This window comes from Schistocerca cancellata, chromosome 6 (assembly GCF_023864275.1).
Source record: "Schistocerca cancellata isolate TAMUIC-IGC-003103 chromosome 6, iqSchCanc2.1, whole genome shotgun sequence".
Lineage (NCBI taxonomy): Eukaryota > Metazoa > Arthropoda > Insecta > Orthoptera > Acrididae > Schistocerca > Schistocerca cancellata.
Window position 1 is genome coordinate 604,710,070 of NC_064631.1, and position 25,039 is coordinate 604,735,108.

At 39.0% G+C, this 25,039-nt stretch overlaps 1 protein-coding gene across 3 annotated transcripts in view; it reads left to right on the forward strand.

Annotated features, from left to right (window-relative positions):
- Window positions 1-25,039, forward strand: part of LOC126088112 (carcinine transporter) — a 382,018-nt gene that overhangs the window by 224,195 nt on the left and 132,784 nt on the right. For all 3 annotated transcript variants that reach the window (XM_049906209.1, XM_049906208.1, XM_049906210.1), the window contains 2 exons: window positions 11,480-11,648; window positions 11,724-11,850. In XM_049906209.1, the coding sequence (XP_049762166.1) occupies window positions 11,480-11,648; window positions 11,724-11,850 (296 nt within the window). The remainder of the gene's footprint in view (window positions 1-11,479; window positions 11,649-11,723; window positions 11,851-25,039) is intronic.

The following is a 25,039-nucleotide window of genomic DNA, read 5'->3' on the forward strand; positions in this document are numbered from 1 at the left end:
TCTCTTGGAAATGCACAGTAGTTCCCCCAAAATATTTAAAATTAATATCCATTTACTCTATGTGGTGCAACAGAACTAAATGCAAAATACTGCCTTGTGGCTTCAGTAAACCAGAACAGACACAAATTCTGTTTGAAAGGAGCATTAATGTGATCATTACTTATGTTTGACTTAATGTGCAATAACTGCTTGCAGATGGCAGGTTGTGGCACTAGCAGTGGAGGTTGTATAAAGTGTGTAGCGCTGATGCAGAAAATAGTGCATTCATTGTGATAATGTGGAAACAGAGTAATTTATCTGATGTCCTAAAGGGCACGATCACTGACTTTTGGGCCAAGTGTGGCAACGTTTCTGAAATGGCTAAGTTTATAAACATTTCACATGCTGTCGTGGTTAAACTATACTGTGCATGGCAAAATAGTACTATCCAAAATTGGTACCAAGGCAAGTTTGGTGCTCCACAGGCCACAGATGATGGGGGTGAACAATTGCTGCAGAGATGTGCATGGGCAAACAGACATGCAGCTGTTGAGAAATTGACACCTGGATGAACCAAGGGGCCGCCAACAGTGTCTCCTCAATGATTGTTCAATGAACATTGCTGGTATGGGTCTCTGCAGAAGATGCCTACTTCATGCATCCATACTGACTGCTGTTTGTTGGTGATAATGGCTGGAATTTGCATGCCAACACTGCAACTGGGCATGCCCTGCGTGGCAATAGGTGACCTTACTATCTTCGTCATTACTGTCTTTTTCCTCTACAGAATTCACTACTTTAATTCCTAAATTACTGAATCAGCTACCATCTCAACTAAAGATCTGCTGCCGTTTTAAATTTAACTTCAAAATAACGTTTCACCCATTGGAGAATTTTACTGTATTTTTTTTCACTAACTACCCTAAGGTCATGTAACATTTATTAGTGTTTTTCATTTATTGACCATAACTCATCACTGGGAGGCCGAAACATCACTGCATCTGACAAAGTTAAAGTTCCTTTTTTGTTTTACTATTCAGTTTCAAGTGTGATTTACATCTTCCATTGCTTCATTGCTCTTATTTTTACTCTCAGATGTTGTAAAAGTATTAATTGAAAACAAACAATACTAGTAAAATTTTATGATAGTAAGAAATAAGTATTTCATTTACTTTCTTTTCCTGTCTGAAGTGCACTTCACCAGATGATCCCACCGCAAGGTACTGTTATTCATCAATTTTCAGGATTTTCCACATTTCACACTCACCATTTTTCCTGCAGCTGCTCTCAGCAGTTCTCCAATGCTCTATACACTGACAATAACTTTTTTTGTGATGATTACTGCTGAAAAATACAGCAATCATTAGTACTCTAGTCTGTAATCTTTTGTGTCACAGCTGCAGCCCCCATATATAATAACCTTAATCATAAGTGGAATAGATGAAATAATAGATTAAAAAAATCATGTCCATGCACTTTTGTGATAAACGTATGGCTTTTCTAAATAGAATAAATTTATAATGACAGTAAATATGTTTTGCAATGTCAGTTTAAATGTAATTAAAATGTAGTTTTTGTTCTTTGAATTGATTCGTAATTTATAATGGAACATTCAAGAGTTGCATGTTGTGTTTATCTAACTAATTTTGAGGATATATATATTTTGAGGATATACATTTTTCCCACGTGGAATGTTTCCCTCTATTATATTCATATCATTAATTTTGAGGATATCTTTTTAAAGAAGTTATGTATAGTAAATCTCCCCACTTTAAATTGATCAATAAAGCAAACATGAGTCAACAAACAATAAATTATAATTGGTAACACTCTAAATGAATTTTTTATGTTTGGGAACTTTCTAGATAATATGTAGATGACAGGAAAAGAAAGATTATCATTTATTAATGCAGTAGTGACCTGTCATTGTTTGTCACATGTTCTTAAAACTGTAAAAGAATAGGATGACAAACTTTGAGAAATATTATAGTTACACATTGTAACTGACAAATTGATTATGTCTGTTATAAACACGTAAGATAGATATGAATGTCATAAAAGTTCTGTAACTGACAAAAATGATTATGTCTGTTATGAACAGGTAAGAAAGATATGATTGTCACAAAAGTTCAAATGTGTCATATATTACAATAAAAAACATATATCTGCTATTTCAAATCTAAAACTGCATCAAATGCATTGAAATTAAAAGTGGTACAAAACACTAAATATGAAAAAAATTAGCCTACCTCATGGTACATTTTAACACTCACGCTTCTGTGAATTCCCCAGCCTCCAATTTTGACCTCCTTGTCTCTCAACATTGTGTCCACTGAATATGTTTGCTGTGGCTACACACTTCTTTCCTTGCATTTGTTTTTTTTTTTTCCTTTCTTGCTTTCTATAGCTGTTTTATTAAGTCATCCCAGAACTAAGACTCAGTGCATCTTAGTTTTTCAGGTGCAGTTGCCTGTGGTTGTGTTTATTTGGTCTTTTCTCCCTGTCCCCATGATTCTTAATCCTTCTACCATTAAAATACTGATAGATATTCTCCCTCCTCTGTGAAAAATTGTGTGGCTTGTTCCCAGGTCTATCTGCAATGGATCAGACTCATTATTCTCATGCCCACATCTGTCATCCTCAGTACACCCTTTAATGCTACCGTTACCTGGGCCTTGTGGTTTAAATCTTAGTGCATTATTCAATCTCGCAATGAAATCTATGAAGTCTTCTATTGAGTCAGTCATATTGTTCTCAAGATCCCACTGCAGATCTTCAGTATTTGTCATTTCGGAGTTGATACTTCTGGTAGTATGCCTAGCAACCTGCTCATATGCATAAGCCGTTTTAACTCTTTCACACAAAATTCTTTCATAGTACCCCTAACCACTCCTACACACAGGGCTGCTAAAGAACTCATTTAATAAGGAAATCTGCCTTACATAACCCCAAAAGAATTTTAAACCACTCCACAAATGCCTTAAATCTGCTAATTTGTTGGCATTTTGGTTTGCCCTGGGCAAAGCAATGCTGTACAGATGCCATTTCACATATTTTATTTTTGTTGCATCGAACATACCTGCTATAAAGTTCTGCCTTCACTTCAGAAGTGTGCAACTTGTGCTGTGCAGTCTCATTATTGATTTCTGCTTTGAAATCACTTTTGAAAATTTTGATCTCATCATAAGATTTTCCCACATCTTTAGCAACTGCATCAATGACTTATTTTGTCCCTTGCTCCAATGAAGGAGTCTGTCTCTGCTCAGCTGTCTCATTCCTACCACACAGATCACTCTGCAGTTTATCCATACAATCCACCAATTCTTGCTGTATATGATTGGCTATTATTTTACCTCCTTGGTTTCAGAAGCAAGTCCACTCACTTCTGATTTTAACGAACTCAACTTTTTGTCAATTACTCCCCTAATTTTCCCTTATACATTTTTAATGTCTCATATTTTTCATGAAATATCCAAGCGACCTTCCACACCATTGATCTGTAAAGATACTGCCCCTGTTAACTGCATTATGGTTGCTAGTGTATCAGTTGCATTGCTCTGTGTCCTGGCTTAAGCTGCTCAGCTCCTCTGACCCACAGATGCTTGGCAGTTATTTAAACAGTATCTCGAAATCCATGCCTGTAGGCAACTCTGAAAAACAAGTTACATTAATGCTATCAGTTACAGTATTTATACATTCCATCATCTTGGAATTGCTGCTGGTTGGATGTCAGCAGTTGCTGTTGGCTGCTGCATGCAGTCTACTGTCACAGTCTATAAAGTCTTTCTATCACCGTATTACATGATACCTGACTTCTGTTGTATGCTATACAACTGCTAATAGTATGCCATTTCTCACTATCTGTCTAATCTGATTTCAACTCAGGGGTCTGTGCTGCACTGTGGGATAACCCAATCCTGAACCTTAGACCTCCAAATGCAAGCTGACCTCTCCTATTCAGCAAATATCTCATAGTGTGTGTGTGTGTGTGTGTGTGTGTGTGTGTGTGTGTGGTGGTGGTGGGAGGGGGGGGGGGGGGGGGGGGGGGAAGGCTGAGAACTTCACAAGCACAAGCAGCCCCTGCATACAGAACGTGTGACTGCTTGGTGTGCACTCTCTAAAGTTGGCATTATTGGCCCATGGTTTTTTTGAAGAGAACAATAAGGCAGTGACGGTCACTTCTGAGCGTTATGTTCAAACGACTGAACAGTTTTTTCTTCCAGAACTGGAAGAAGTGGACATGGGTGATGTCTGGTACCAACAAGATGATGCCACAGCTAACACGGCACGAACATCGATGACGATGTTGCGCGGGCACTTCCCCAATCATCTCATCTCTTTAAGGGGCAATCTCCAGTGGCCAGGATGCTTGCCAGATTTAGTGCCATGTGACTTTTTCTCATGGGGCTGCCTAAAATTCTTGATGTATGCCAATCGTCTGCAGACCCTGGCTGAGCTACAGAACAATATTTGTGTTGCTATTGTCAACATTGACAGAGACATGTTGGAAAAAGTCGATGAAACTTCAGATTTCGATTCTCCAAATGCATTAAGCAAAATGGAGGCCACCTTCAAGATATCAGTTTCAAAACTGAACGTAAGAAAACTTTAGATGTTACTGTTTGTAAAGAAAGAAGAATTAAATTTATGTGTCTCATACTTTGATTTTTGATTTTTTAAAACAAGGAAGTTCGTGCACTTCACCCTGTACATCTCAAGAAGTATGGCCAAAATTGCATAAATTATTTGACGGTGTTTCTGAAAATAAAGTTAGTGAACTTTGTTTACAATTTTTTGTCTATGTGAAAGATTCTAGTGATTCATATATCAACATTGAAAAATGTATGGGATAATTTGGAGCAAGAAATGGCCAAAGATGTAGAAAATAATCCAGAATTACCTGATTTATTTTTAATCTGTAAAATTTTAGGCATACTACCAGATGAGTATTTTTCATTTAAATCAAGTTGGATGCCTATGTCAAAAAGTGATAGCACTGTTGATAACTTTACAACTCAACTTTTATGCATATGAGAGAGCTTTGTTGCGTAAACCAGGAGATTCTACTTCTCAAAAGGTGCTTATAAGTAACTCATTGAATCAAGCTTATAAACAATTGCAGTGGAAAAATAAAGTTGTTTGACACTACTGTAAGAAGCCAAATTATGTGATCAAGAAATGCCAAAAGTCAGTTGTGGATGGTCAATTACAAAAGCCTCAGAAAAGTGATGTGTGAGAAGCTGCTGAAATTTCAAATACGAACATGTTTCTCTTTGCTGAAACATTTATTGTTATTTCATCTGAGTGTGATGCTAGCAACTGGTTTGTAGATAATGGTGCAACAAGTCGTATCACCAACACTGCCAATTTTTTCAAGACATTTGAACCATTTTCTGTGACACATATAGTTATATCAGCAGATGGTGATACTGTTGAGGCTGCTGGCGAGGGCACAATAGAAATGGAAGCATCAGTGAATGGAAAGTGGAACAAAATCACTTTGAGTGATGTATGGTATGTACCAAGCAATTGCTGCTCAAAAGTAACATGCTCCTAAAATAGCGTGAACATTTTGAATTTATTTTATGAGCATAACACGTCATAGGAACAATGACATGCATGACATAATTTACTACAAAAAAATCATCCATAAAACACTTGACAAAGGCCTAAGGCTGAAACTGTACAATCATACATGAAATAAAGAGAAAGGCAGCTGAAGGCATCAAGAAATCTTTTAAAAACTACATCACAGCTGCGGACCATATTACACTGAAAATTGTAAAGAGAATCAGTTTTCAGTCTTAGCAGCACAAGACAAAAATCCAAAAACTATGTTTTTATTCACAACAGAAAGGTTATTTTAAAATTTGTGGAGTCACAGAACTAGTTGGATATCATGATTATGGAGGACTGTTTAAATTAATGATGAGAAGCATTCCTGCTGAAGTAAATGAAATCAGTCAAGAAATTTACTACAGTTGTATCATGAAAGATCTGGACATCAAAATAAGCGATATGTCAAGATGTTAATCTCCAAGATCTTAGGCATAAATGTGTGAATGGACTCAGAGCTCTGTGAAGGATGTATTTATGGTAACGTACATTGGCTTCCATTTGGCACCTGTAAGAAAGCTTCTGAACTGGGAGAGCTGATCCACATGGATGTCTGTGGTTCTTTTGAAAAGTCCAATTCTGGGTATCACTACTTTGTGTTATTCAAAGATGATTGCAGTAAATTTCAAGCTGTTTACTTTGTCAAGGAAAAAATTAGAAGTTCCTTGTAACCTAAGACAGATTATAACAGAAACAAAGGCTGCTGGCCATACAATAAAAAACCTCTTTTAAGTGATAATGGAGGAGAGTTAAGCAGTAAACAGACATGGGAGATTTTACAGAAGGAGAGCATAATAAAGTGTTTTATTATGCCATACACTCCACAGCAAAACGGATGCAGTGAAAGAGAAAATAGTACTTTTGTTGAAACAGCCAGAGCTATGATGCATGCTCATGGAAACATTCCTCAGTCATTTTGGGCTTAAATGATAAATTCTGCAGCATACTCCTGGAATGAATGGGACCTTCTAGTATTTTAGAGATGCCTCCATATGAACTATAGTATCAAAAGAAGCCTGGCATGAAGCACTTAAGTATGATAGGGTCTAAATGTTATGTGCACATTCCAAAACAATTAAGGGTGAAAATGGATTGAAAGACAGTAGAAGCAATTCTGATTGGTTATGACCACGACAAAGGTTATCAGATATGATGTGAATAAAATTGTCAGTTAACGAGATCATGGGATGTTATTTTTGAAGAGAAAATCATGCAAAAGCAAAGTCCAGTAGTTACTGTGGATCTTGATCTCCCTCATCAGAAGTCTCAAGATTCATCAGACAAAATTAAGAGCAAACCGAAATTTAGTTTTCCAAGTGAAAATGAGTTCAATAAGTATGATGATTTACAGGATTAAACAGAAGAGAAGTTAGGACAAAATGAGTTTGATAATAATGATGATTTACAGGGTGAAATGAAAAGAGATTGCAGCAATCTGATGATGGAAGAAGTAGGCCACAACTGCATAAACATTTAATGCTAAAATTTCCAAAAAGGCTTCAAGACTATGTGAAGCAGTTAATGACCTTTGAGGAACTAGAATTTTATTGTATCACTATAAATTCAAGTCAACAAGACAACAGGAAAGGAGTAGTGAATCAAGAAATGGTGGCACATCAAGAAAATGATACTTGGACTTTGAAAGATTTACATCCTGGAAAGAGGGCAATTCTATGTAAGTGGATCTATAAACTGCAGACGAATGCTAATGGATCGGTTGACAGATTCAAAGCAAGACTGAGTATCAAAGAATTTTCTCAAAAGCAAGGGATTGATTATGAACAAACTTTCAGCCCTGTGGCGAAGATATCAACTATTCAAACATTACACAGCATTGCAGCCAAAGAGAAGGTGAACATTGCACAAATGGATCTGACTACTGCCTTTCTTTACAGTGACCTGAAGCAAACAATGCTTATAATACAACCTGAAGGTTACAATGATGGTCCTAGAAAAGTATGTCAATTAATGAAAAGCTTATATGGCCTGAAACAGGCACCCCGCTGCTGGAATGAGAGGTTCACTAATTACGTGATGGAATTAGGATTTAAGAGACAGAAAGTTTCTTACAAGATTGTCTTTGTAACTTATGTTGATGATGGGTTGATTGTGGCAAACAATGACAGTGAACTTAATTTATTGAAGAAAAGTGTGAGGTCATCCACATGAGTGCTAAAAGGAATTAATTAAACTTCGGTTACACAATAAATCAGTCTAATCTAAAAGCCATAAATTCAAGTAAATACCTAGGTATTACAATTATGAACAACTTAAATTGGAAGGAACACACAGAAAACATTGTGGGAAGGCTAACCAAAGAGTGTGTTTTATTGGCAGGACACTTATAAAATATAACAGATCTACTAAGGAGACTGCCTACACTATGCTTGTCTGCCTGCTTTTACAACACTGCTGCACAGTGTGGGATCTTTACCAGATAGGACTGACGGAGTACATCGAAAAAGTTCGAAGAAGGGCAGCACATTTTGTATTATCAGGAAATATGGGAGAGAGTGTCACTGAAATGATACAGGATTTGGGCTGGACATCATTAAAAGAAAGGCGTTTTTCGTTGCGGTGGAATCTTCTCACCAACTTTCTCCTCCGAATGTGAAAATATTTTGTTGACACTGACCTACTATCACCACAATAAAATAAGGGAAATTAGAGCTCATGTGGAAAGATATAGGTGTTCGTTCTTTCCGCGCACTATACAAGAATGGAATAATAGAGAATTGTGAAGGTGGTTCAATAAACCCTCTGCCAGGCACTTAAATGTGATTCGCAGAGTATCCATGTAGATGCAGATGTAGATGCAGAAGATCTTGAAAGAGAATTCAAAATAAAATCAAAGACAGCATCATATTTCTTAGGGTTGGAAATTGATAGAAAAGAAGATGGATTCATTCAAGTGAGTCAGACTCACTACACCAAGAAGTTTTTGGAGTACTTTGGCAGGGGTGATTGTACTGTAACAACTCCAATTATCAAGGTCAACAGCACAGAAGAGAACCCTGTCAACACTGAATATCCTTATAGACAAGCAATTGGATCCTTGATGAATCTGATGTGTGGGACAAGACCAGACATAGCGTATGCCATGGGAGTAGTTTGTAGATGTCTTGGAAATCCAACAGATCTTGATGTAATAAGGGTAAAAGAATTTTTTGCTATTTGAGAGTCACATATGACCTTGGACTTATTTACAAAAGTGGTGAAGAGAAAGGCATTCTTGAATGTTACAGTAATACCGATCACGGAGGTGGTTTAGGGACTGGACGATCTATCTTAGGTGTTTTCTGCCTGTACTTCAGTGCACCTGTCCGTTGGATGAGTCAGTGACAAACTGCTGTTGCAGTCTCTACTACAGATGCTGAAGTCGTAGCGACTAATGAAGCAGCACAAGCAATGGTCTGGATGAAGAGACTTTTAACTGAACTTTGCCAGCTAAAGATTTGAATCCTTGCCTACGAGTGGACAATGAAGCTGCTGGTCAATTCGCACAGAATCCTGTAATTCACCAATCGATGAAAGATATTTGTTTCAAACACTTCTTTGTTTGAAAATTAGTTACAGCTAGTGAAATTACCATTTCAAGAGTAGATACAGAAAATCAGCTAACAAATTTATTAAGAAAGCCAATATTTGGTGCCTGACGAAGACAGTTGTGAAAAAATTTGAGAGTGCGTAAGTTCTTAAATAAGTGAGAATGTTAAAGTTTTGCATTGTGAACAGTTTTATTCAATAACTTCATTGACATTTAAATATCTCTGTCTTACCACACAGGGATTGTTTCGTGTTCTTTGTGACAATGGAAATTTATTATCATTGTTAAGTGTTATTCTGTAGACTTGTAACAAACCAGTGTGTTTTTTTCTCGACAAAAAACTTGTGCCATTCCTAAATAACCAGACACACACACCAAATAATTAGAAGTGTACTGGTTTCCACATTAACATTAAAGAAATATGATCAGAGCTAGTACAGTTAAGTTTGCATGAATATCAAATAAACTTTGGCATAGACTCCAATTAAATAAGGTACTGTGAAAGAATAACCAGAATCGAAGTTCCAACTAAGTCTTAAAGTTGAAGCACACCAGTGACACTGTTTCACCATCCACAAATGTTTATCACATAATATAACTGTGACACATGCAAAGTTAAAGTCTTTCAGTTGCTAAAACTCTTGTAAGCATCATCAAACCGTTTGTCACTCATGAAATTTTAAAGTACTGTAACAGTGCAGCTACTTGCGTCTCAGAAACTAAGTTCAACTCCTATTGAAAGCTACTCTGATTCACCAGCAACTGCTCTGAATAATTGCACTAAGACAATGCCAGACGAAAAGACCACAATTCACAGGAGCATTGCATATTTAACACTTCGAGAAACTGTACCACACTAGTCATTTTCAAAACTTCTTACAAATTTATGTTAAAATGAATGTCATTTAAATTACATTGTTTTTCTTAATACTAAATGTGATGGAAAACACCATCTGATTAGTGGCACCATGGTGGTCAATAGTAATGTTGTGCCAGCTGCTTGGTTTCCTTTGTAATATGGTGCCACTGCAATCCAAAAAGAGATTAGCAAAATCATTAGGCCACTGGAAATAATAATTCAGCTGATAATAAAGATTATCAAGCAAAGTATTGAGATTTGTGGTAACTAACATTGGAACCTGTGGAAAATAAAAAATCTGAATCTGGAGACTGCAGTCATGTGTGCGAGTTACATTTGTGTGTGTGTGTGTGTGTGTGTGTGTGTGTGTGTGTGGTCTATTGTTGATGAAGGCCAATGGCCAAAACTTTAATTGTGAGAGTCTTTTTGTTCTGAACTTTCCTTTTCATAATACTGCTGCATATACATCGATATATCAAAATACAGCACACTTGTGTGTCACTCGCAGAGGGACTGCAGAGACAAAATTACACTAATTACAGCTTTCACAGAGGCATTTAAACATTCTTCCTGCTCTTCAATTGCAAACAGATGGAAGTCATAAATGTGATAACAATGAGGAGTATCCTCTTCCACAAATCCACCCTTGCAGATTTCCTAAAGTCATGAGGTGTCAAATCAGCACACACTTTACTGCAAAGTAAAAATTCATTCTGGAAACAATCCCCCAGTCTGTGTCTAAGCCACGTCTCCACACTATCCTTTCTTCCATGAGTGCTAGTCCTGCAAGGAGAAGTTCTGTAAAGTGTGGAAGGCAGAAGATGAGGTACTGGAGGAAGTAAATTTTTGACTAGCAAGGGGGTGGGGGTGGGGGGGGGGGGCTGTTTGACTCATGCTTGGATAGCTCATTTGATAGAGCACTAGCCCTCAAAAGGTAAAGGTCCCGAGTTTGAGTTTCAGTCTGACTCACAGTTTTCATCCACCAGGAGGTTTCAGGTCAGTGCACAATTTCCTACAGAGTAAAAATTAATTGTGGAAAAAATCCCCCAGGCTGTGGCTAAGCTGTGTCTCTGCAGTATCCTTTCTTCCAGGAGTGCTAGTCTGGGAGTAGTAAAGCTGTGAGGGTGGCTCATGAATCATGCTTGGATACCTCATTTTGTAGAGCACTTTTTGATGAAAGATTCGGGTCCTGGTCTGCATTGCACTTTTAATCTGCCAGGAAAATTCAGAAATATAGGTAATTTGGCTTGATTTGTTTAACTATCCAAGTTGTAAACCAAAATACCAGGAGAACTATTTTTTAATGTAAGTTGCGCTGTCTTATTTCTGTTTGCAATCTACATTTTCTTGCTGATATTTTTCTGTCTTTACCAATTCCAGTGACTTCTTATATTTAAATATATTTATTAGAAAAGTGATAAAACCTTTTTCTGATTTTGTGTGTCTACTTACTAATACAACTAAAATTATAATTTCAGCACTCGAGCTGGTTGGACCAAATTACCGATCATTTGTAACTGTGATGACATGTATGTTCTACACACTTGGACTTGTAATGCTTGCTGGAGTGACATATTTAGTGAGGGATTGGGTTCATTTGGCTCTTGCTACAACTGTGCCATTCCTCTTATATTATGTGTACTGGTTGTAAGTTAAAGCATGATATATATTTTGAATATTTTGTGTATACATAAGTTAGCTTGTTAATTAATGTGTGCTCAGTTTTCTTCCAGAAAGCCCTAGATGGCTTCTTGCAAAAGGACAATTTGAGGAAGGATCAAAAATTCTTCATACACTGGCAAGAATCAATAAAAAAGAACTACCCTCTACATTTACAGAGAAACTAAAGGTGAGAATAAAAAAGAATACATAACAGTTCATTTAAACAAGCCTCTATTCTTCCAGCATGTAGATGACAATTATTCTTTAATAACTGCATAGCAGCAGTAGATAAATGGCACCTATTTAGTACAGGTGAAGAATTAGCATTTATTGCTTTCAAATTAGTGATCTTCCTGCTAATTCTATTATATAAATTTCAGTCTGTGTAAGCACAATACAGAATGTAGGCGAGACTCAATTACGACTCACCAAATAGAAGAGATGCTGGCTGCTTCATTTTGAGCATGAAACGCCAGAGCCCTCTTGCACTGTGTTGAGAAATTCTTACTAGCCATCTAGAAACCTAAACCTCTCAGCCAATTCAGATTCATTGATGAGATCTTTGATATGAACTGTCAATACCTGTCCTTTCATTTCACACAGTTCTCAGTTCATTACATTACATGAGTTGTATACCATGGATCCTGTGGTTAGAGGTCTCTGGTATAAGAAAAGAAATCAAAGGTGTACAGGATACATTACCAAAATTTGGACAAATTAAAATTAAAATTTCTTTCATCACAAGTCATTATTGGCATTATGCACTGCCAGTTGCTTCTGTTTAGCAAATAACCATTACCTTAAATGACCAAGATGTTGAAACGAAGTGTCATGTGTGATAAAAGAGATCCTTTTGTTGAAGGCATACATGATGGGCTCAGCAGCAGATATAACTCACTTCTTCAAATACCTTAAATCTACAGTTAATGTTGTTATGGCAAAATATTCGGTTTTTGAACAGTCAACTGAAGATTCCACCATTTAGGCAACATCACCTAAAAGACCACATCGTGAGGACCCTTGAAGTTGCAAAAGAGATTAAAGACTGATTGCAGGGCTTCCAAGGCAATCATTGCAATCACTGATGAAGATTATTTGGTGATTATTGGTGTAAGTAAAAATTATTGGTGTTAGTGAAGATTACTGGTGTAATTGAACCAGCAATGTGTAGAATTGCTAAGGAGGAGTTTTGATACAAATCCTTCACATTCAGTATAAGACAAATGCTCTTGGAGGCTGGGAGGGTGAAGCAAGTCAGTCTTAGCAATTTGCTTCTGTGTGCAATGAAAAATGATCCCACAGAGCAGATCAAATTCTTTCCTGATTGTAAGATTTTCATGATAGGAGCAAAAATCAGATGGACAAATGACAATTGGCTTGTTCATGTTCCAGGGGATGAACCCATGGTTTCCAGAATAAAATTTCCCCTTGTTCATTATCCAGAGGATGAAACCATTGTTGCCAGAGTAAAATTTCCCATCAGTCTCCACATGCTAAATGTTGTAACCAGTGAGGTTCATGTAATGGCACCACAAAAAAAAAAAAAGAAAATGAAGAAACTGTCACAAATGTAGCTTATTGTAACATTATTTTGAACATTGTGAAGCTGTGAATAGAAACAGTGGGGTCTATAACTCCATGAACCATTTGCTACAAAACAGGATATCAGACAATTTTAGTATGTTTTGGTGTAAGGAATTTTGGCCTCCCAACAACCCTGATTTTAATCCTCTGGATTACTACAGATGAATAAAAATGAAATTTATGAAATGGAGTAGTTGCATTCAACTGAGACTGCTAGAGAGAAAAATGAAACATTTCAGTAATCCCATAGAATCTCTAAATTTGTGAATAACAATATGGTTGCAAGTCCAGTAGGACAACATTTGTGATTAACCAGCTGGTTATTCATGTAACTGCATTCATGTAATCAGCAGGAAACATTTACAGTGGACAGTGAGCAGAGTTTATGTAATAATCTAGAAAATGTTTGCCTTTATACTAAAAATACACTCCTGGAAATTGAAATAAGAACACCGTGAATTCATTGTCCCAGGAAGGGGAAACTTTATTGACACATTCCTGGGGTCAGATACATCACATGATCACACTGACAGAACCACAGGCACATAGACACAGGCAACAGAGCATGCACAATGTCGGCACTAGTACAGTGTATATCCACCTTTCGCAGCAATGCAGGCTGCTATTCTCCCATGGAGACGATCGTAGAGATGCTGGATGTAGTCCTGTGGAACGGCTTGCCATGCCATTTCCACCTGGCGCCTCAGTTGGACCAGCGTTCGTGCTGGACGTGCAGACCGCGTGAGACGACGCTTCATCCAGTCCCAAACATGCTCAATGGGGGACAGATCCGGAGATCTTGCTGGCCAGGGTAGTTGACTTACACCTTCTAGAGCATGTTGGGTGGCACGGGATACATGCGGACGTGCATTGTCCTGTTGGAACAGCAAGTTCCCTTGCCGGTCTAGGAATGGTAGAACGATGGGTTCGATGATGGTTTGGATGTACCGTGCACTATTCAGTGTCCCCTCGACGATCACCAGTGGTGTACGGCCAGTGTAGGAGGTCGCTCCCCACACCATGATGCCGGGTGTTGGCCCTGTGTGCCTCGGTCGTATGCAGTCCTGATTGTGGCGCTCACCTGCACGGCGCCAAACACGCATACGACCATCATTGGCACCAAGGCAGAAGCGACTCTCATCGCTGAAGACGACACGTCTCCATTCGTCCCTCCATTCACGCCTGTCGCGACACCACTGGAGGCGGGCTGCATGATGTTGGGGCGTGAGCGGAAGACGGCCTAACGGTGTGCGGGACCGTAGCCCAGCTTCATGGAGATGGTTGCGAATGGTCCTCGCCGATAGCCCAGGAGCAACAGTGTCCCTAATTCGCTGGGAAGTGGCGGTGCGGTCCCCTATGGCATTGCGTAGGATCCTACGGTCTTGGCGTGCATCCGTGCGTCGCTGCGGTCTGGACCCAGGTCGATGGGCACGTGCACCTTCCACCGACCACTGGCGACAACATTGATGTACTGTGGAGACCTCACGCCCCACGTGTTGAGCAATTCGGCGGTACGTCCACCCGGCCTCCCGCATGCCCACTACACGCCCTCGCTCAAAGTCCGTTAACTGCACATACGGTTCACGTCCACGCTGTCGCGGCATGCTACCAGTGTTAAAGACTGTGATGGAGCTCCGTATGCCACGGCAAACTGGCTGACACTGACAGCGGCGGTGCACAAATGCTGCGCAGCTAGCGCCATTCGACGGCCAACACCGCGGTTCCTGGTGTGTCCGCTGTGCCGTGCGTGTGATCATTGCTTGTACAGCCCTCTCGCAGTGTCCGGAGCAAGTATGGTGGGTCTGACACACCGGTGTCAATGTGTTCTTTTTTCCATTTCCAGGAGTGTATTTAAATAGCAACTGACTAATGCTGAAATAGTGCAAATATTATATCACAGTAATATTTACTTACAAAACTTAGTTCATTGACCCTTTCAGATCTGAATTTTTTTCTGGTGGAAGGAAGTTGTTTCTTTATGTGTGTGGTAATGCTTGTAGGTGATGTTTTTAATGATTTGGATGCAAGATTTATACAAAATTATGTACCCCTTGTCAAAACATTCTTTGTACACTTGTCTTCATTTTATAGACTAAAAGAACTAATTATGAAATATTCACTATTGTGGTAAATAGTAAAATGATCACTCAATAATTACCGTGCAAAATAACAAAAATAATATTCAATTATACAATAGAATAAAGCAAACCAACCACATCAGTGTATTCTGGCAGTCACAAGCTGCTGCACACTGCTACAAGGACTTTCTGATATTTTCATAGTAATGCTCAAAGCTGGCAGCACTTGCACATGAAAATGCTGAACATTCACAAATGTGTACCTCAGGTTTCCATTGGGAAAAAATACTTCTGTTGCAGCCAAGACACAGTAAAAGTGAAAAACTAATACAATTGTAGTCAGAGGGTCTGCTAACGATGTGTTTGACTTACAAACTGTGAGCAGTATATGATTGGCTTCTTCAGTGACCTGACAACAGTTGTATATTTGTTGTACTGTACCAGATCTTTTGTGTTTTCTTTAATGTAGCATATTTGTTCGTAAAACAGAATGTCTGAAACTGGCAGCAAAACTGCAAAGAAATATATTACAAAATTACAAGACAGAGTTTCTTCCCATACACACCTTCAGGAGGCTAAGTATATTTACTCAAGCTTGTCTGACATTTGACATTACCCCCAAAGGCCTCACACTTAAAGTTCCTATCTCTGGCTGTAACCCTTCTTTCCATCAGTCCCTATACCAGTTCCAAACTGAACAAACCATAGCTCTCACCCGCCTAATCCTTCACCTACACATCAACTCAGCCAATGAACACACCCGTCAACTCCTATCCTTAATAAAAGTCCTGAATCTTTCCTCTCCCACATCCACACCGGCTGTTCAGAGCATCCTCCTACAGGCCAACCGCAAATTAGAACAGTATGCCACCCCCCACCTCAAAAAACTATCCAATCTCCTGCTTCCCCACCTCCGGAAAGGCAACTCACTCACCCTCCACAACCTTTCCAGCAAACCTCAACCTCCTCTCATTGCACACAGACCCATTCTCTCCCATCTACTCAGTCTCCCACTTCCAGCTCCACTCCCCCCAAAACCTCAAAATTCTAATCAACACAATCTGGAACCACAACCCTAATTCAGTAGATAACCTTTCCTCCAAACATCTCTCCCAATCCGAAACCTCTGTCCTATCCAAAGGCCTCACCTTCAGCCCTACTCCCAGATTCAACCAAACAGCCCTCGTCAAAGATTTACTGTCCTACTCTCGTACTCTCTGCTGGAAATATCACTTTGCCACGAAGAAAAATAATCCTAATACTACTCCTAATGATCCAACCCCCCAAGACACTATCCAAATTGAACCCTGCCTGGAACAGTTCCGTCCTCTGTCACAGCGGGACCCACCTCCTCTTCCTCAAAATCACTCTCTCCAAACCTTCCAGGAATTTCTCACTTCCAGCCTTGCCTCTCCATCCTTCATGAAAAACCTTAATCCTACTCCCAACATCACCACTGCTGAAGCCCAGGCTATCCGTGATCTGAAGGCTGACCGATCCATTGTCATTCTTCCTACGTAATTCAACACCTTCAACCAATTACGTGCAGTCTCCCATCCTTCATCAAAGACACCAACCACTTTCTCGAATGCCTGGAATCCTTACCCAATCTGTTACCCCCGGAAACCATCCTTGTAACCATTGATGCCACTTCCTTGTACACAAATATTCCGCACGTCCAGGGCCTCGCTGCAATGGAGCACTTCCTTTCACGCCAATCACCTGCCACCCTACCTAAAACCTCTTTCCTCATTACTTTAACCAGCTGCATCCTGACTCACAACTTCTTCACTTTCGAAGGCCAGACATACCAACAATTAAAGGGAACAGCCATGGGTACCAGGATGGCCCCCTGGTATGCCAACCTATTTATGAGTCGCTTAGAGGAAGCCTTCTTGGTTACCCAGGCCTGCCAACCCAAAGTTTGGTACAGATTTATTGATGACATCTTCATGATCTGGACTCACAGTGAAGAAGAACTCCAGAATTTCCTCTCCAACTTCAACTCCTTTGGTTCCATCAGATTCACCTGGTCCTGCTCCAAATCCCATGCCACTTTCCTTGACGTTGGCCTCCATCTGTCCAATGGTCAGCTTCACACATACGTCCACATCAAACCCACCAACAAGCAACAGTACCTCCATTATGACAGCTGCCACCCATTCCATATCAAATGGTCCCTTCCCTACAGTCTAGGTCTTTGTGGCAAACGAATCTGCTCCAGTCTGGAAACCCTGAACCATTACATCAACAACCTGAAAACAGCTTTCGCATCCCACAACTACCCCCCGACCTGGTACAGAAGCAAATAACCAGAGCCACTTCCTCATCCCCTCAAACCCAGAACCTCCCACAGAAGAACCCCAAAAGTGCCCCACTTGTGACAGGATACTTTCCGGGACTGGATCAGACTCTGAATGTGGCTCTCCAGCAGGGATACGACTTCCTCAAATCCTGCCATGAGATGAGATCCACCCTTCATGAAATCCTCCCCACTCCACCAAGAGTGTCCTTGCACCGTCCATCTAACCTTTGTAACCTTTTGGTTCATCCCTACGAAATCCCCAAACCACCTTCCCTACCCTCTGGCTCCCACCCTTGTAACCGTCCCCGATGTAAAACCTGTCCCATGCACCCTCCCACCACCATCTACTCCAGTCCTGTAACGCGGAAGGTGTACACGATCAAAGGCAGAGCCACGTGTGAAAGCACCCACGTGATTTACCAACTGACCTGCCTACACTGTGAAGCTTTCTATGTGGGAATGACCAGCAACAAACTGTCCATTCGCATGAATGGACACAGGCAGACAGTGTTTGTTGGTAATGAGGATCACCTTGTGGCTAAAAATGACTTGGTGTACGGCCAGCACATCTTGCCACAGTGTTACACCGTCCGGGTTATCTGGATACTTCCCACTAACACCTACCTGTCAGAACTCTGGATATGGGAACTTGCCCTTTAGTATATCCTCTCTTCCCGTTACCCGCCAGGCCTCAACCTCCGCTAATTTCAAGTTGTCGCCGCTCATACCTCACCTGTCATTCAACAACATCTTTGCCTCTGTACTTCCGCCTTGACTGACATCTCTGCCCAAACTCATTGCCTTTACAAATGTCTGCTTGTGTCTGTATATGTGCAGATGGATATGTGTGTGTGTGTGTGAGTGAGTGTATACCCGTCCTTTTTTCCCCCTAAGGTAAGTCTTTCCGCTCCCGGGATTGGAATGACTCCTTACCTTCTCCCTTAAAACCCACATCCTTTCGTCTTTCCCTCTCCTTCCCTCTTTCCTGATGAAGCAACCGTGGGTTGCGAAAGCTTGAATTTTGTGTGTGTGTTTGTGTTTGTTTGTGTGTCTATCAACATACCAACGCTTTTGTTTGGTAAGTTACATCATCTTTGTTTTTAGGTATAAATATATAGTTCTGTTGATAGACACATAAAAGTAAATGCCATACACTACCTAACTTTTAGAGGTAACAGTTGCTTCATTGGGGAGTGGAGAGGGATAACTGGGAAGTTAAAAAAGAAGTGCTGGTCATTCAGACCCCACTTTGAGAGAGACCTGCCTATAGCGAGAACAAGGATAGATAAAGCAGAAAGATGAAAGGGAGGAGGGAGGCAAGCATTAGATTCAGTCTCATAATTTAATATTTTTCTCGACAGAAAAGTAATAACACTATTAGGATTTGAAACAACCCCAATAATGAATGTTAATCAGGAGCATGTACACAGTACAGAACCGCATAGCTGTTAGGGCACAGGTGAAGAGCACTAGGAATGGCAAATAAACATTTGCCCTTTACAAATGAATTGTCAAATACTATGGTATTATGATAAGGTTATCATAATTATCTTGAAAACACAGTGATTTGGTCATGATTTGTAATGTCATTGCAAAGACAAGTGCTACACAACATCAAATTGAAAACTGACACTTTATATTGTAATTTAATGATCATACTATTGAGATTACAAAGTAATGAAGAACTTAAAACTACAAAAATTGTTGGAATAGAAAATATGTTTGTGAAAATACATTTGTGAAACACTTAAAATTCAATAAAATCCTCCCAGAGATCCTGTGGACAAACTATCTGGCTTTATTTAGTTTCAGATGTTAAGCTCAGATTTCTTATTTTCCGTGTAGAATGAATTCTTGTTTATTAGTTCAGTAAATTGTATTGAAATTTTAAATTCATTACAGTGTAGTACTTAATGAAGTAATTACATAAACTATGATCTTAACATCTGATTTGCCTTGTCAACATGTATGTCTATATATAAGCAGACTACATACTAAACAACTGAATATATGTTTTTACTCTCTCTGTTGTCATGGCGTGGAAGTGCTGTAACAAATATGTATTAAAGTGTCATGCACCTAATCTCATTTTGTGGGGATCTTGGCAAGTGGTTCATGTTTGAACTAGGAACATGAGTTAAAAAGATTTTGGTTTAACCCAGACTGGCAGCCACTTGAATAGCCATTCGAACATCTCTCACCATAGCTTATTACAGTACATTAAGCAAGGTTTGAACAACAAACCGGAGGTGGCACCCAAGAAAACTGTTCAAATTGGTTAATTCCTTTTGCAAAAGATTTTAACTGGACAAAAATTAATGCTCAGCTAATTGTACCATCTGTACATACAAAGTTCGGATTTTATGTGCAAAAACAGTCACCCTTAAACAACTTCAGACTCGAGTGAGACTTATGGTTCAACTGTGGTCCACTGTATCAGACCTTGGTCTAAGATAAGTTTTAACTGTTTGCATTTTATGTGCCAAAAACACCTTTTCCTGGAGCGTTTCTGAAGTGCGCCACTTCTGTGTCTCAGACTTGAACAAATTGGTTTGAATTTTATAACTAAGTAGATAAATACATTTAATTAATGGTTGTCCTGTTGCTCTGTAAAAGCTTTATCCATTACCATGATATAGTGGTGTAAAGTTGGACGTAAACTGCACAGAAAGTTCAGTTTTACATGAATCGCACATGCTGAGAGATTTAAAGTGATGCAGATGATAATAAAAAATATACTCTTATGGTAATTATAAGAAGTAGTTGGAAAAAGTCTTTCAATGTTTGGGTTCTATGTGCAGAAAACCACACACTTGCACATGAAACTGTGTTTCATAGAAATGTGTTTGTAGTTTAAGTGCTGCATCTGGATATAATTTAAAAATGGTTGATGATTGTTTCATTATTTATATATTAAATATTCTATTCACCAATGGCTTAAAACCACTCAAAAATTTTTGGATGTGCATGAATGAAATCAGAATTATGACCAGCCCTGCACAAAATTACATACTGTTTGATGAAACATTTCAAACTTGATTGATGATGACATAAAAAATTTAAAAAATCCAAAAATTACTACAAAAATAATTGTAAAGAAAAAGGTCACCTTATTTCTAACCAACAGAACATGTCTTACTGCATTTTCTTAAAAAACTACTATGCTATCTTGCAGAAAATTTATTCTCAGACAAAACAAGCTTAAGTGTGTCAATATTCATACAGGACTGAAAAGTTGACAGTATTTCATCATTATACAGTGTTTCACAATTTTTTGCTTATTTCAGCCAATTGTACATGTACTTAATTATGATTGGTTGCTCAAAATTTTGCACCAAAATTATTCACGAGTTTTTCTTGAGGAAGTATCTTAATTGTCAATTTCTATTGTTGCATATTTTAAATAATTAATGGCAGGAAGTTCAAGATAAGAGATCATAACAAGAGGTATGCTTTTTATTATTTGATATGCAAATCATTCAGCTTGTGATATACTAAGCTTTTAAGTAAGTTTTTCTATGTAATAAGGTCATTTTGAAGGTTTACCTATGTAGTATAAACTAATTACATACATTATTATCATAAACTTCACACAATATTTTGTTTGGTATTGTGGTTTTGTTTGCTGTTATTTTTTGCACTGTGTTATGTATTTATGGTTTTTTCATGTGTTTGGGTTTACAGTCCCAGTATGTGAACAAAATATGTGCAACTACGAAAGAAAAAATTATAAAACAGAAACAATAAAAAAGTTAAACAAAATTTTTAAAAATTAAAAAATATAAAAGAAAATAACAAAATAACTAAAATTAATTGGTAAAACATAAAAAAAATTGAAAAATAAAACAAAAAACCTCATGCATTCATGTGACATTGACGTGGCGGTGAGACTTCTGTGCTCTGAGGATACAGTAGACTATACTGGACAGGATCTATCATACTATGCTGTAGAGATGCCAGAATAATGAAACCCAACTCAAGCAAGATGGTTCAAAAGTCAATAAAAAAACCCTGTACCGGATCATTCACTGCCTGAGTCAACAAAAATCTACATCAGTTGCCAAACTGTGGCAGTCTGGTGTCAAAATTATGGTAGAGTAAAAGTTGGGAACCGGAATGAAAAATGTTCCTATCATAGCAAAAAAAAAAATAGCTTACTGTCTTATCTGGCAGCTTCAAAGGTATTTAAATCAAAACATTTTGACATGATCATGCTTTTTTATGAATGAACCCTACTTCCCTGGTGCAGTGAGCTCTCTTAGCTGCAAGGTGTTGGCACACCTGCAGCTTGCAATGCGTACACAAAAGTCCATGAGACTGTGCCCAAAATCCAGAGGATGCACCAGTCATATCAAACAATTATGATATCATATTCTTGAAGAGCATACATGTAATAGCTAAAAAAGTTTTTCTGGTGGGGATAAAATTTCTGGGTTTTGAATTTGTTCCTGGGTGGATGCTAAAACAATTTTTTGATTTCTGGATGGGGGAGGGAGTTGATTTTTTTCCCCTAGGGACTATTTCTCCTCCAAACCCACCCCCTGTTACATATATGGTGAGGGATGTAGGAAAAAAACAGACAAAAATTTATGTGCTTCTGTAGAGTGGGATACATCTACAACAGGAAATATCTGAGAGTGGAGGTGCATCTATAATGGGAAGCATCCCAGAGTGGGCATGCATGCATCCTAAACTTTAATGTTATGTTGCATGACATGACAAATGCCATGCTGGATGTCATGATGGCATGTGTCATGTTATACGACTTTACTTGACACGACACATTATATTATGTAACATGGATAGTAATAGTAACAAGTAAAAATATGCGAACAATGTCAAGATATTTTGATTTAAATGTCTTTAAAGCTGCCAAATTCATTGAAAAGCTAGTTTCCTTCTTTTACATCCTGAACTCAGCACTTTTTGTGTTACTCTAGGAGGATTTTTCATTCTGGTTTATTATAATATATTAAAATAACTACATACATATTACTTTGACTGAAGTAGCATAAAAATAAATAGATACTATATGATGTATACAGATTGAAAGTGGCATGTTAATGTAAATTGGTCTTCTTGTAGTCATTCATAGAGTCAGAACTATCTTGAAGGAGTAATTTTGTGACATTCTTCCTAAAGAAGCCATTTTTATTTTTTATAGAAGTTGGTAATTTATAATAAAGCAATCTTCTCACATACACTGATTGGCAAAAGGAAGTGAAGCACACAGGTGGATGAAATGAAATGAAGCTACAGGTTTTGAGAGGCTACATGATGTTATTTCAGTGGTTACAATATCAAACCAAATTTACAAAGAACTTGTCTGTACAAGCTCACATATCAGTATGACATTGCACCCTGCCTGGCCTGGACACATGCAGTGATTCGGTTGAGAAGGGTGTCATAAAGCAGTTGTAGCCTCTCTGGAGACAAGCTGGCCTACAACAGTTGTAACTGTTCCTCAGTTTCTTGAATATTGGCTCTAGGATGCAGTTGATGTACAAGTTGCTCTCATACATGTTCTATCAGGAACAGACGTGGGAATCTTACCTCAGCATCATGCAAAAAGTTCATACAGATGTATGCTACATGTGGACAAGCATTGCCCTGTTGAAAAATGACACCGAGATACTATCGCATGAGAGATAACACATGAGGACACAGGATGTCCCTGATGTACCAATCTGCTGTCACAGTTGTCTCAGTCACTACTAGCCATGACCAGAAGTCATATACAATGGCTCCCCAAACTGTGACTTACCAGAACATTGGAAGACCAAGACCTCTTCATCTACATCTACATCTACATTTATACTCTACAAGCCACTCAACGTTGTGTGGCACAGGGCACTTTACGTGCCACTGTCATTACCTCCCTTTCCTGTTCCAGTCGCATATGGTTCGCGGGAAGAATGACTGCCGGAAAGCCTCCGTGCATGCCCGAATGTCTCTAATTTGACATTCGTGATCTCCTCGGGAGGTATAAGTAGGGGGAAGCAATATATTCTATACCTCATCCAGAAACACACCCTCTCGAAACCTGGACAGCAAACTACACCGCGATGCAGAGTGCCTCTCTTGCACAGTCTGCCACTTGAGTTTGCTAAACATCTCCGTAACGCTATCACGCTTACCAAATAACCCTGTGATGAAATGCGCCGCTCTTCTTTGGATCTTCTCTATCTCCTCTGTCAACCCGACCTGGTACGGATCCCACACTGATGAGCAATACTGAAGTATAGGTTGAACGAGTGTTTTGTAAGCCACCTCCTTTGTTGATGGACTACATTTTCTAAGGACTCTCCCAATGAATCTCAACCTGGCACCCACCATACCAACAATTAATTTTATATTATCATTCCACTTCAGATCGTTCCATATGCATACTCCCTCATATTTTACAGAAGTAACTGCTATCAGTGTTTGTTCCGCTATCATATAATCAGGGTCAGTTGCCACTCCCTGCACAAAGTGCCTATCCGCTGCAGATCTTCCTGCATTTTGCTGCAATTTTCTAATGCTGCAACTTCTCTGTATACTACAGCATCATCCGTGTAAAGCCGCATGGAAATTCCGACACTATCTACTAGGTCATTTATATATATTGTGAAAAGCAGGGGTCCCGTAACACTCCCCTGTGGCATGCCAGAGGTTACTTTAATGTCTGTAGATGTCTCTCCATTGAGAACAACATGCTGTGTTCTGTTTGCTAAAAACTCTTCAATAAAGCCACACAGCTGGTCTGATATTCTGTAAGCTCTTACTTTGTTTATCAGGCAACAGTGTGGAACTGTATCGAACACCGTCCGGAAGTCAAGGAAAATGGCATCTACCTGGGAGCCTGTATCTAATATTTCTGGATCTCATGAACAAATAAAGCTAGTTGGGTCTCACACGATCGCTGTTTCCGGAATCCATGTTGATTCCTACAGAGTAGATTCTGGGTTTCCAGAAAAGACATTATACGCGAGCAAAAAAACGTGTCCTAAAATTCTACAACAGATTGATGTCAGAGATATAGGCCTATACTTTTGCACATCTGCTCGATGACCCTTCTTGAAAACTGGAACTACCTGTGCTCTTTTCCAATCATTTGGAACCTTCCGTACCTCTAGAGACTTGCGGTACACGGCTGTTAAAAGGGGGGCAAGTTCTTTCGCATACTCTGTGTAGAATTGAATTGGTATCCGGTCAGGTCCAGTGGACTTTCCTCTGTTCAGTTGCTTTTCTATTCCTTGGACACTTATTTCGATGTCAGCCATTTTTTTGTTCGTGGATGATTTGGAAAAAGGTGCTTAGTATTTCAGCTTTATGCATGTCATCCTCCGTTTCAATGCCATTGTCATCCCAGAGTGTCTGGATATACTCTTTCGATTCACTTACTGATTTAACCTTAGACCAGAACT